Raw genomic sequence first — 14620 nt, 5'->3', positions numbered from 1 at the left:
TTGCAAGTACACCGCAACAGGGAGTATTGATGTAATCAGTAATTAGATTTTATTTTTAAGGAAAGATGGCAGCGCCTTTCAAACATAGTAAAATATTAGTAGTTAACAGTATGCCCGTTATTCAACGCGATGGGGGTGTTATTTTTTTAGATTTTCAAATTATCTCCAGCATTTCGGGATCCGGTTCCAGAGTTGTGAGTTAGAGTTAACTCCCTGTTAAAATTAGTTCATTTTCAATGTTTTAACTCGGAGTCAAATTTTAACTCGGAACTGTGGAACTGGGTCCACGGTATTTATCGGTCAGCTCTGAAAGGGTTAAGTAGATTCCTGAAAGATGATTTAATGTTAGTGTCAATCTACAGCCCGGATTCTGCACATCACCCACATTTCTGTTAGAAAATGAACTACGAACACCAGACCGACATTTCATCACAATTTCGAAAAATGATCGTCTACAGTTCACACGTGTTCAGTGCTTCACCTGAGAAAATTTTTAATCGAAAATGAACTACGAACACCAGACATTAGACATGATATCACACTTCTGAAATCTGACCTTCCACAGTTCATACGTGTTAAGTGCTTCACCTTCACATTTTTGATCAAAAATGAACTACAAACATCTGACATTTCCTCATCAGTTTCGAAATCTGATTGTCGACACTTCACATGTGTTCAGTACTTCACAAATGAACTACAAACACCAGACATTTATTAGGTAGGCATTGCATTTTCTTTTTCTTTAGATAAACATAAATCGAAACATCGTCACCATCCGGGCGAGGAACTAGTGTGCGAGGGTGTTACAGCGCCGTCCGGTGACGATTGCCGTAGAATGATCGAATTCACGCCGGTCAACCCGCTATCATCAAGTTCCTCATCGGAAACTATCGGCGCCAGGTGAATATCAATGACTTCAACGATTCAGTAAAATGATAATTAGTTACTAACAACGATCGTCTCATTCTCGATAACTTCAATGATTCAGTAAAATTATGATTAGTTACTAAAGATCTTCTCATTCTGAATAACTTCAACGATTCAGTAAAATTACGAGTAGTTACTAATGATGACCTTCTCATTCTCGATAACTTCAACGATTCAGTAAAATTCCGATGAGTTACCAATGACGACCTTCTCATTCTCGATAACTTCAACGATTCAGTAAAATTATGATTCTCAAAACTCGAGCAATTCAGTGAAATTATATAATTCACTCACAATAATTTCTATTGCCTATTCGCAGCGGGAGCGTCGACGAAAAGATGGCGAAGATCAGCGTTTGTCCGGCGTCCGGTGTTCGTAAGCTGACTGGCGGCGCAGGCGCATACAAGGGTAGAACCAGTCCGACGCCGTCTCAGAAACCGCTGCAGAAAATTCGCTCGCAATGTAAAACGTCGCTGCGTCATTCAAAAGAGGACATGATACAGGTGAGTGGTCGCACGACGACGACGGCAGTAGTAGAGCCGGTTCAATGCGGATGATTTCTTTTTATTTTACGGGGAATTCGGAGCTATTTTACGAGGCACGATCTGTTTGTGCGGCTATACAACTGGGCTGGGTTTTATAGATGTGGAAGAAAAATAGTCTCCGGGAACATTTTGAAATTTGTCAGTTATTACCATGGTTTCTCATTGTAACCATGGTGGTTGTTACTCAGATTGAGGATTTACCCCTAGGGATAACTTCGATACTCAGTCTATGAAACCAGGCCCTGGGTAATTACGAAAACATCGAATAATCAATTTAATCGGCTCGAATTCTAGAGACCAAAAATTTGTCTCGGATCTTTAAGTTAACGGTGTCCGGTTCTCGACGAGAATAGAGATTTTTCTTTTCAATTTTTTCAAGCTAACCGACAAAAAGTCATTGTCTTTCTTTTTTCGAAAAAACGTTTTCGTTTCATAATTTTATTTTTACCTAACTATAAAAAAGAAAATACGCAGTTCGGCTTACGCAGTAGCTAGGGTACACCCGCCCCGCCGCCGATCTCTCCGCGCGGTTTTCACCTCTTTTTTTTCCTCTTGGGACGCGATACTTTTGCAGAGCGAGCTCGAGCGTTTGAAGGCCGAGAAAATGAACATCGAAACGCGCCTGCGCCAAATGGAGGAGGAGCACGACCGCCAGAAGGAGCAACTGCGCCGCGAGTCGGAGGAGATGGCGAAACAACGCGAGAAACAGCTGCTCAACGAGATCGATTCTCTGCGCGGACAATTCAGCGAGCAGAACATGAAACTGAAAGATAACTATAATCTAGTATTAGAATTACAGGTTAGTGATGCGGTAACGACGAAATCTTCATTAGTTGCTATCGAAGATGTCGTTCAGTAAAATTATCGACGACCTTCTCATTCTCGATAGCTTCTACGATTCAGTAAAATTATGATTAGCAACAACCTTCTCATTCTCGATAAATTCAGCGATTCAATAAGATTATTCAGAAAATTATGATTAGTTACTAACAACGATCGTCTCATTCTCGATAAATTCAACGGTGCAGTAAAATTATGATTAGTTACTAATGACGACCTACCCATTCTCAATAACTTTAAGGATTCAGTCAAAATATGATTAGTTACCAATGATGACCTTCTCATTCTCTATAACTTTAAGGATTCAGTCAAATTGTGATTAGTTACTGATGACTACCCTCTCATTCTCAATAACTTCAAGGATTCAGTAAAACTATGATTAGTTACTACCGACGACTTCATTCTCAATGACTTCAACGATTCAGTAAAATTATGATTAGTCATTTACGACGACCTTCTCATTCTCAATAACTTCAACGATTCAGTAAAATTCTGATTAGTCATTTACGACGACCTTCTCATTCTGAATAACTTTCAATATGAACTGACATAAACTGTAATTTCATTCATTCATTCATTCATTCATTCATTCATTCGCGTAGGAACAACTTCTGAAAGTTCAATCGGAACAGATGAGAATGAACGCTCGCGAACAGCGAATCAAAGACCAACGAACAGCCGGAAACAGCCACTGGACGTTCAACCGAACGCAGACGACGACGAAGAAACTAGCCAGCGCACCGGCAGCTCAAAAAGAAAGCAAAGTCTGCATAATACAATGACACCGCTTACATGTTTTATAGTGTCTGGATGTTTTTAATTATTACAGTCTATTCATTGATTGCGTGACTGTTTAGGAGGATAAACTGTTTCCTCGACTCGTATGTGTTCAGTTTTCAGAACGTGTTGCTCAGGGGCGGACCCTAGGGGGTGTAAGGAGAGCGCGCAACCCCTCCCTCCCTAAAACGTCAAGTTGCCATGAAATTTAAATCGCTACCCACAAAAGTTTAAATTCATGTAACGCTTGTCCTATTGAATTTCATTTAAGCTGTATTTCTAGAAACTAGTAAATGTTTTCCGTTGAGCTTTCTTTCCGGGGTGCCCATTCAATTTCGTGATATGTGATCCCCTATTTTGGGGATGCATTCCCTCCTGAGTCAGACCCTAGATCCGCCCCTGTTACTAAAAAAATCGTAACATCGGGCTGATTTCATTTCAATCTGTAGAGTGCTGTTACTTTGCTGTGTGGGCAGGCGTATTTCTACAGATGCAAGGATAATGTAACTTGAGCATCGACTGTGCTGTTACATAGCTGTTTAGATCACTGTATTTCAACGGTAAACGGATTAATGTAACTTGATATCTACGATAATGCTGTTACATTGCTACTAAAGCGCATGTAATGTAACACCGAATCCAACTTTTAAAAAGATGCAAATTCAAGGGCGGTATTATTGACTATTCATATTTTGCAAATCCCATAGGATCGGAGATTTTTTTCGTATATAATGCCAAAACGCAAGCTTGGTGCCAGATGCGTGCACTAGACCTCAAAATGGTTTGCTTGACACACCAGGCACTCGATAGACACCTGCCGGACACCTGGATGTGCGGGGCATTTCCGCGTAATTCGTCAATTGGTTATATTCATTGTAGACCCAGTGCCACAGTTTCGAGTTTATAGTTAACTCTGTATATTATAGCAAGTTCAACTTCAGAGAGTCGACTCCCGAGTCAAATCCCGAGTCAAATTCACAGCTACGGAACTAGGTCGTTCGGTGACTGTTGCCTGGATATACTTTTTTGGTGTATGAAATTATTATTCGTATCATGTATACGTCATTTTTGTTCGTCAGGGGAAAAAAAATTGTTCGTGAAATATTCGTTGTTAATGTTCGTATAGACACGAATTGTTTCGCGTTTAAAGTGCGAAGAACCCGATATTAGAAATACGCATTAACAACGGGCAATCAGACATAATAGTAATTGGCATAATAAACCGAACAATGCAATAGTCTAGAAATTACACCAAATACCGAGTTATTTAGACACCGGTAAACATGGAACAACCTTCAAACGACTGACCTCATGTACTTTTGTATTTCAAACACTGGTTTCCATTAAACAATCTTTCAGTAACTGACCCCCGTACCGCGGTATTTAAACACTGGTTTACATTAAACAACCTTTCAGTAACTGACCCCCGTACCGCGGTATTCAAACACTGGTTTACATTAAACAATCTTTCAGTAACTGACCCCTGTGCCGCGGTATTTAAACACTGGTTTGCATTAAACAACCTTTCAGTAACTGACCCCCGTACCGCGGTATTTAAACACTGGATTACATTAAACAGCCTTTCAGTAACTGACCCCTGTACCACGGAATTAAAAACTGGTTTACATCAAAAAATCTTTCGGTAACTGACCCCTGTACAGCGGTATTTGAACACTGGTTTACATTAAACAACCTTTCAGTAACTGAACCCTGTACCGCGGTATTTGAACACTGCTTTACATAAAACAACCTTTCAGTAACTGACCCCTGTACCGCGGTATTTGAACACTGCTTTACATTAAACAACCTTTCAGTAACTGATCCCTGTACCGCAGTATTTAAACACTGGTTTACATTAAACAATCTTTCAGTAACTGAACCCTGTACCGCGGTATTTGAACACCGCTTTACATTAAACAACCTTTCAGTAATTGAACCCTGTACCGGGGTATATAAACACTGCTTTATATTAAACAACCTTTCAGTAACTGACCCCTGCACCGGGGTATTTGAACACTGCTTTACATTAAACAACCTTTCAGTAACTGACCCCTGTACCGCGGTATTTAAACACTGGTTTACATAAAACAATCTTTCAGTAACTGAACCCTGTACCGCGGTATTTGAACACTGCTTTACATTAAACAGCCTTTCAGTAACTGACCCCTGTACCGCGGTATTTAAACACTGCTTTACATTAAACAGCCTTTCAGTAACTGACCCCTGTACCGCGGTATTTGAACACTGCTTTAAATTAAACAACCTTTCAGTAACTGACGACTGCACCGGGGTATTTGAACACTGCTTTACATTAAACAGCCTTTCAGTAACTGACCCCTGTACCGTGGTATTTGAACACTGCTTTACATTAAACAGCCTTTCAGTAACTGACCCCTGTACCGCGGTATTTGAACACTGCTTTACATTAAACAACCTTTCAGTAACTGACCCCTGTACCGCGGTATTTGAACACTGCTTTACATTAAACAACCTTTCAGTTACTGAACCCTGCACTGTGTTGGTATAATTGCCAAGCATACAAATTAATTCAGTGCTTTATCCAGATGTTTTACTCTGAAGTGCGCGCTTGTAACGGGAGAACCTTTCCACGTATTTACTACAAGTGATCGGACGAATCCGTGTAATTTGTGGTTAGAGTACATGTATTGTAGTATAGTCACGTGCGGTTGCTGTCGATATTGATGACTCTGTTCCGAGTATCGCGTGTGTGTACTTCTGCGGTTGCACATGTGCCCCGCACCGGCCCGCAACTGCAACCGCAAACACGATGCAACAGATTCCGAGCCTTCTACCTGTAAGGGGTTCGACATCATCAACGCACCGACCCATTGCTGCTGACACGTGGCTCTGGACCCTTCCCGCGATGTGAGGTGCATCGAGCATTCTCATTTCGAAGATGGCACCTTCCACAAATCCCCCCGTTCTAATCACATAGCCTATTCCAGGAAGTATGGCTGCCCCCGCATAAGTCCCCCTCTGACATCATCGTCATTATAAAAATATACACGTATAACGCATTCCTATGACGTCGTCAAACGATGTACCGAAATATTCGATTCAAAAAAGACGCATACACCCGGTAATCTACACCCCCATGACGTAATCATATTAGGTTCATATCTACAGCGATTTCACCCGAACGCTTGAATCCGTCCATTTTCAATGTGATCTCCTGATATTCATCATCAAACTGGTCGTTAAAACTGTTTTATTTTTCTTTTGAAAATAGGCTTCGCGTTGATGTATCTTGTGCATGTTTTATTTGAATTTTATATGAATATATACATATTTATTATTAGTTTTTAAGTCGGTTTAATGTATACAAACGAACAAGGTGTTTTTCTGTTTTATCATCATGTGTTCAAGTGCTGTTTAAGGCGGAACCCTCGTTACAACGAACTTCAGCGGACCAGTAAATTTTGTCTTAGGCTAAAAAGCAAATGATACCTTGTTTCTCATTTTCTGCTGAGCCTAAAAGTTGACCCGGCCGGCCGGCTGCTTATGTATTACTTTTTTTTTGTCAAATCACGGTCAAGCTAACAATAACAGACACCATAAAAGCTAAATGATTACAAAATTTGTTTTAGTTTTAAAAATGACCCGGCCGATTAGGAGAGACGAGGTATTATTTGTTAGCCTTAGGTTAGACTTCTTATCCCTGGATGTATCGTCATCAACTAAGCAGCATTATAGCTATTGGCGATTTGTGTTAGAATTTGAACCTCTAAAAGCAGTGTATTCGAAACGCAGTCGAAGTCCGCTATAACGCTGCCATCTCCTTTTTAACGCCGCCGCTCTGGCAAGAACGCCAACACTTTTTTTCAGAGAGAACAAATTTGCTCGTTCAAATTCGAATTCAAATTGAAAATAATCGAGGACTTTCATACCGTAGCTGACTTGTCAGGATCCAGTTTCACGGAGAAGTTTCGGCTTTAAATCGGTTCAGTGGTTTTTCTAAAGTTTCTTTTTTTCAATCGCTGTCCTCGCTGACAGTCAGTGCGAGGTAACCGAGTAGCGAATTGAACAAAAAATAAATAAAATCCAGTTCAATGCTCTCATTTAGGATTACGAGGCACACGTCGCCTATTTCTATAAGTCCAGTATTATATAGATATATATATATATATATCGTTGAATTGGTTTATATAAATATGAATGTAAATATATAATATATATATTGAATATAGATTTTTAAAATGGAAATAAATTTCGAAGGCGCAGATGTTTCATCAGCTGATTTTAAAATCTATTGTTCGACTCTATTGTATATATGTACCGGTGTATTTGCTTTTTTAAACCCGTCGTTTTTAAAAGTCTCAGTTGCGGAGTGGAGTGACTTTTTCCCTGGCGCGTTGAAAAACTCGGTCGAATTTCTGATTTTTGCGCAGCGAAAGCGATTTTTCGATGCGGTCCGCCAACTGTCTAACCTGGAAATCGGGAAACTTTTTAGTACTTAAAAATAAAAGTCGTGGTCATTTTCTAAAAAAAAGCTTAAGGATAAGTTTGTTGGGATTGCAAGATCGCGCGTAAAATCAAGCATTTTCTGTCAATGTCTAACGTATTTGACTGAGTTAGTTGATTAGATTCTTAGCAGATCAAGTCAGGGAAAACAACGCGCGCATGTCAGGGAATAGTCGGGGGAAAAAGCTGGTCGAAATAAAAGTGGCCACCCCTGCGTTGAACTCGAAAATGCCCCCCACCCCCCTCGCTAAAAAGGCTTTTCCGCGTACATACAGATCAGCGAGCGCCGAATTTTTCCTACAAAAACTCAACATCGCGTTTTTCGCGAAAAAAAAACTCGAAAAAGAAAGCGAAGGCATTGTTACTTTTAAGACGGTTAAGTGGTTTTCTTGTGTATCGCGCGGGTTAGCGAACTGTTGTCTGCAGGTTGTTTGCCCCCCGATACAAGCAGCATGCCAGAATGTAATGGGTGCACCCTAGATCAAGTAGACGATGTGTATTGCATGTGTATATATCGTCTCCCCCGAGAAGCTTCATCTATAAGGGTACACGCGTTCGATACTTGACATTACGAGCCTGTGTCGCGCTTTATGCTATGAAATAGTATTGACATACCGCAAGCGACAACGGTTCTCTCGGATTCAGGCTCGAATCCGTCGTCACTGACGTGTGCGTTTCGACCGCGTTCCTCTGTGTTGTGAGGAGGTCACCTTCGAGTTATACAGAGATTTAGTGCATATAGTTTTGCCGCTAGGTGGCGCACTGGGTCCATTTTTCGCACCGCGCAACTAGACCCCCTTACCGATATTATACCCGGGTTTCATCAAGATCGACCCACTATTTACGAAGATGAGTAGCTGAAAAACAGACGGACACACTAGTGGCAGACAGTTCGAAAAATAAGGGTCTCGTAACGGAAACCAGAGAAAATGAATGGGAAAATTGCGGACCACAATTTAAGTCAACTTTTGGACTTAAATTCGCGACTGCGCATCTGAGCCCTCGTCTTGTAAAGCTTGATCGTTATTTGATGAAAAAAAAGTAATGTACATAAAGTAATGTACATGGAAGATAGGCGGCCCGCCGGGTCAACTTTTGGCCACTCGGCAGAACACTGAGAAACGATGTATCAATTTCTTTCAGCCTCATTCGCAAATTTCGCAAAAATATCCGCCCGAAGCCAGGATGAATCTGGTGTACTAATGTATATATATATATATATATATATATATATATATATATATATATATATATATATATATATATATATATATATATATATATATATTGCGCATGATGTCGGAAAAGCAGGACACAGAATAACAAATCGAAGGGCATAATGTTTTTCGATCTCTTCGAAATTGAGCGCGTCGTAGTAGAATACGTTGAGATCCGATAGATCGAAAGATTAAAACCCGAACTCCTTAAAAGACAAAAGGCGAAATGTTATTCGGAAATTGAACCGCAGGAGATCATCGTCTTTGCTTTTAATTTTTTCAATTTAGTTTTTGATCAAACAATATTCGATATCCTATTATAGCTTAAATTCCTAAACGATTTTCATGCCGGCCTAGTTTAGGCCCGAGAGATTTACCAAAACGATAGCAGAGAGACGTTAAAACTTTTCGAATGTATTTCATCAGAAATATCTTATTCTAAAATCGAGAATTCGTCGGCGTGTAAGCCCCTATTGCTGATTTTTTTCCTGAAAACAAAAATACACGTACAATCCATTTCGTTTCGGTCCTCGCCGCACGACTGAGCACATCCACCACATCTGTGCCCTGAACATTAAATCGTTTGACTACAGAATTATACAGAAGGTTTTTTTAAGCCCTTTTCTTTGATACAGTGGGATAAACTAGTAGTTGAATTAGTAACGCAGCGCTGCCAACTCTTCTTGATTTTCAGTATTTGTTACTATTTTATTAGGAGAAATACTGGTTTGATTTGTTTGATGCATACTACTCGAATATGAAAGATGTTACTGAGGATTTAACTGTTGATTACTGATTAATTTGAACATAAATATGAAAGATGTTACTGAGGGTCTAACTGTTGATTACTGATTAATTTGAACAGAAATATGAAAGATGTTACTGAAGGTCTAACTGTTGATTACTGATTAATTTGAACAGAAATATGAAAGATGTTACTGAGGATCTAACTGTTGATTACTGATTAATTTGAACAGAAATATGAAAGATGTTACTCAGGGTCTTACTGTTGATTACTGATTAATTTGAACATAAATATGAAAGATGTTACTGAGGGTCTAACTGTTGATTACCGATTAATTTGAACAGAAATATGAAAGATGTTACTGAGGGTCTTACTGTTGATTACTGATTAATTTGAACACCTTTCATATTTCAGTGAAAGGTTACCGAAAAAAATGCAATTTGTTACTGGTAGCTCTTTTAAAAGGTTGGCAGCTCTGTATCTCAATTATTTAGAAATGCATTAATAAATTTATAATTGATAATAGTCATGCTAGGCTATATATTATATATTTGAACAGTACGTTGGACAGTCTGTATAAGGTAATTGACCATTTATCAGCGCAAGATCCAGGCCAGTGACCTGTCCGCACCTCGGCACAAGTGCTATATTTCTTTCCCTCTCATTCGGACATTCGTCGAATATTAATATCTATCACATGTAGTTTGTAGTTATCTGCGTCATACATCTTAGCTAGCACTGACCCCGTTATCGTCTTACCATCTAGAAAAACAAATCTAGGAAAATGAAACCGCAAATCCGCTAAACGAATTCCCCCCTTCGAGTATCTTGTATTCGTATTTATGTCACGATGCGGGTACGCTATCGTCGTCAGTCGTTAATCCGAATTTAAACCGCTCCGGGCGGCGACGAGGCTCTTCGTGCCCGGCGCCGACTGCGGATTTTTCAGAGACGATGAACAAGAAAAAAAACTAACGTTCACTCCAGTGACGTCACCACCGGCTGCTGCCGCGCGCGTGACGTCAACCGCAACAATGATCAATGACGTCACGACGCCTACTTCGTCCAGAGCGATCGTTTCATTTTTTTGTAACTTATAAGTCGATTAATCTCGCGCGGCGGAATGGGGTCAGGTGCCGGGGGTGTTTTTAACATCAGAATAGACTCAGTTCCGCAGTTCTGAATAAAGATTTGACACAGAATTTTTCTACTCGTTGAAAATGAACTGATTTTAACTCTAACTCACAACTGTGCAACTGGACCCAGTTCCACAAAGTATTTTCGTATTTTTGACGCCGTAAAAACCGTGCAAAATGTTTATATTGGTACTCTAAGGGGTTCTGTGCCAGGCAATGTGCCCTACGTCATCGATATTGGCGTTTCAAAAAAAAAACAATTGCAATCGGGAATTTTGGCGTTTATTTTGTAATCAAATACATTTCGTAACTTTATCATTTTTTATAAATTTCACCCAAATCATCAATATTTGTCGGAGCTAGACTGGTTGCCGGTCAATTCAATTCAATTATCGATATTCAAATCCAAAATTACTTTATTGATCCTTAATGTTATAAGATTTTATCGTCGACAACATGAGGGGAATATTCGTTTTCTTTTTCAAGGCGTAGATAAATCTCAAACAATCGTGCGGTCAATTTTCTAACTTCAATTTCGTATTTTATAAATATTGATATTCTTGATCCTACTCACGCGATCATTCTCCCTCCCACGGCGGCGCGTACTACCATTTTTTAATTACGCGTACAACGAATATCGATCAGAACATCTCTACGTAGGTCTGAAATTTAAACGCACGCAGAGCGCGCGCGCGCTCTTATTAAATTATCATTTTTACGACGAAGTAGAGTAGAAATGACAGGCAAGGGCGGGTAGCATGTTGCGACGGTGATTTATGCGCAGACGCGCGTTAAGTAGGTCTCTATTACGACATTTTAATGCTGACGTATATACGATCATGCACGAATTATCATTATGTTGATATATCGCGCTCGTCCCACGGTGAATCGCTTAATTTCGACGATTATTAATTCTCTCGCACAAAGAGAATAACCGACTAAGGTCACATCGAGCGGTTTCGATGTCGCAATTTTCACATGCTCTACTAAACCTGGGCGGTCGTAAATCTGCGGATTTTCGTCGTTCGCAAAACGGCGATTTATGAGGCGCAGACCTATTAGACCCGAATCGGATCGAAAATATCTATTCGTATTTTAGCGAAATATGTGTCGCGGACGAACCCTGGAAAATGCGCGTGAATGCTCGAAACATAGTGACGCTATAATAACTTTCGAAATTCGCTGTTCAAATTCTTTAAGAATATTCCGAATCAGTTAAATCCCTCGTTGAATCGTTAGACACGACGTATCCTATTTACGCGGACTTTCCTTTCTTTTCGATGTTTATTGCCGTCTTGAAAAATCCATAAATAGGCTGAAAACTTTGATACCTCGTATCTCTCGTTTCTGCTGAGCTTTTAAAGTTGACCCGACCGGCCGCCTATCTACCCTGTGTACATTAACATGCATTTATCGCGATCAAGCTAACCATAACGCACCCGGCAGCTATATAGAAATGAACCGATTACAGAGGAACCTCTTTACAACGAACTCGGATACAACGATTCATCGGATATAACGAAATATAGAATATCATCCTATAAGTACGAGAATCTGATTTATTTCATTCTGGATATAACGAACTATCGGTTATAACGAACTGATTTCTTTCTGGTCCTGTGAAGTTTTATTGTAACGAGGTTCCGCTGTACTACAAATATTGTTGCGCGATCTACTTAACGACCGGCCGATTAGTAGAAACAAGTTATCAATCTTTTTAGCCACGTATATACATATCTTCTCCGTATAAGCTTTGTATACATAAACTGCTCGTGCGAACGAATATGCGAGTTCACAATTAATCGAAATTCCGTTTCAATTATGTATTTATTTTGTCGATGGATTTAGAAGCGATTATACGTAACTTGTTCGGCATAGAATTTGGCAAATTATTCCATCCAAATGATCGGTTATGCTGAGATTTCATTAAGCTTTCATTATAATTTAAAAAAAACACGATTGATGAACACTCGCTGTAAGTGCAAATGATATGTATAATTTGAAATTAATTTGTAATATGTATAATTTGCGATATATATCTAGATATGTATTATGTAATAATGAGTATTTTATGTATAGATGATTTTGTGTGCTACCGTTAGTGGATCACCGTTTGCGGCGAAGGCTTTACCTAAATCGTTTGATACGTGGATTTTGGAATATATCATTTGCAATAGGGTCTAATTTGTGTTATGTAATAATGGGTATTATGTACACGGCCGTGCCTATGTTACTTTTTGGTGGCGGGGGAAGAGAAAAATCCTAAATGGCAGTTCTTTTCACGGATCTTTATTCGTAATGTTAGGAGAAGAAAATACAGAAAGGGGCAAAAAGCAACAAGAGAAATAAACAGGAAAGTTTATTGGCGCCTCGAAATATAACGCTTTACGTCCACAATAGATGATAAAATATTTATAAAGAATTAAGTTCATTTTGGATTCTTACATATCGATAATTGAATTGAATTAATCGGTCCAGCCCCGATATATCGATGACGTAGTGCACATCTTTCCAAAAATAATTATCGACGTTTTTTTTTATAACAAATATCAAGTAAGAGTTACGAAATGTATTTAGTTATGAAATAAACGCCAAAATTCACCGTTGTAATTGTCATTTAGAAACGCCTAAATCGATGACGTAGTGCACATCGACTCACGCACAGAACCCATTATATCATAACGAATAATAATGCATGTGAAAATTATTGTAACGATTTTTACGGCTTTAAGAAAATAACACTAAAGTTACTATTTACATAGAATGAATAGCCCCGGGGGGCCGAGAAACATAGATATAAGGGTTACTATTTTAGGTTTGTTGAATTACTATCGTAGATTTATCATTTTAAAACAAACATTACCATCATTTTAAGAAAATATGATAGACTTGACATTATTCAAACAATAATGGTAAAAATGGCACTTTTCCAAAATTACCGCCCCCGCCCTGTACGGCCCTGATGAAAATAATTGAATTATTGTATAAAATAGCGGGCCACCACCGCTCGCAGCAAAGGCTTTACCCGCAATATCTACCCACGCGTAACATATATCATAGAGCGCCGAGAACGCGTCTATATTTCATCGGCGCGTATGAATGAACGCCGATGACGTCATCACGATGTTGAATCTAGCCCGCGCGCGTATATGTTGGGTGTTATATAGCGAGGGGTCCGTAAAGGAAAATTAAGCCGAAGAATTTTTAGCTTGAGATAATACATAAAACGATACCATTTCTGAGAGGATGACTGTGTCAATTTTTTTCTACGTTTTTACGGGAACTGTCTTTCACAAAAAAAGGGTAACTTCCCTAATTATTGCGAACGGCGTCCAAAAATACCCCAGATCCGTCCCGATGTGTACGTATGTACCCGTAGCCTCATATAGTGCCGTAATAAAAAGTCAAATCAAAATGGTTTATTGGCAACAATTTTCGATCATATCAAAAATACAGTCGTAACGATCGTTGTTTCCGAAACGATTTAAAGAAGATTAAGAAATATTCTCAAACGATTTCGTTTGATAAGAAATTCCTGCTTATTCGAAACCTGCCTTGCTTTTTGCGTCGTCCTTCGCTATGAAAAATTGTTTACGTATCAGAAAAAAAATTTTCGATTTTTTTTTAAGACTCTTCTTTTGAATTTGATGGGAAGATTTTCTTTACTATGTATTCATTTGTTCTCCGTCAGTTCGAATGATATTGCAAACAATTTCGCTTTTATAATTCGTTGCATTATCATTAGTTCATTCGAAAAATGATAACCTCTCGAACCCTCTTCAACCAATCCATTTACGACGATAGTTTTAGCATTATTGATTCTAAATATTTAATTTCGCCGACTTGTTTTTATACACGGCAACGTATGCTAAAGCCTGTACCCATTTCAACTCAAGTGCGAACTGTAAAAACGAACGGTAAAATTAAAAAAAAATTTTTTTCAAAATCAGT

The 14620-nt window shown here is 39.1% G+C and overlaps 1 protein-coding gene across 1 annotated transcript in view; it reads left to right on the top strand.

Annotated features, from left to right (window-relative positions):
• The window catches only part of LOC141914266 (serine/threonine-protein kinase Nek8-like), a 29841-nt gene extending 22646 nt beyond the window's left edge, over positions 1-7195 (top strand). Inside the window, exons 20-23 of the mRNA XM_074805530.1 lie at positions 747-900; positions 1247-1430; positions 2047-2271; positions 2915-7195. Of these exons, the coding sequence (XP_074661631.1) occupies positions 747-900; positions 1247-1430; positions 2047-2271; positions 2915-3094 (743 nt within the window). The 3' untranslated portion in view covers positions 3095-7195. The remainder of the gene's footprint in view (positions 1-746; positions 901-1246; positions 1431-2046; positions 2272-2914) is intronic.
• Positions 7196-14620: the final 7425 nt, after the last annotated feature.

Source organism: Tubulanus polymorphus, chromosome 12 (assembly GCF_964204645.1).
Source record: "Tubulanus polymorphus chromosome 12, tnTubPoly1.2, whole genome shotgun sequence".
Classification (NCBI taxonomy): Eukaryota; Metazoa; Nemertea; class Palaeonemertea; order Tubulaniformes; family Tubulanidae; genus Tubulanus; species Tubulanus polymorphus.
Note: the sequence above shows the minus strand (reverse complement) of the source record. Positions and strands in the feature narration are given on the sequence as shown.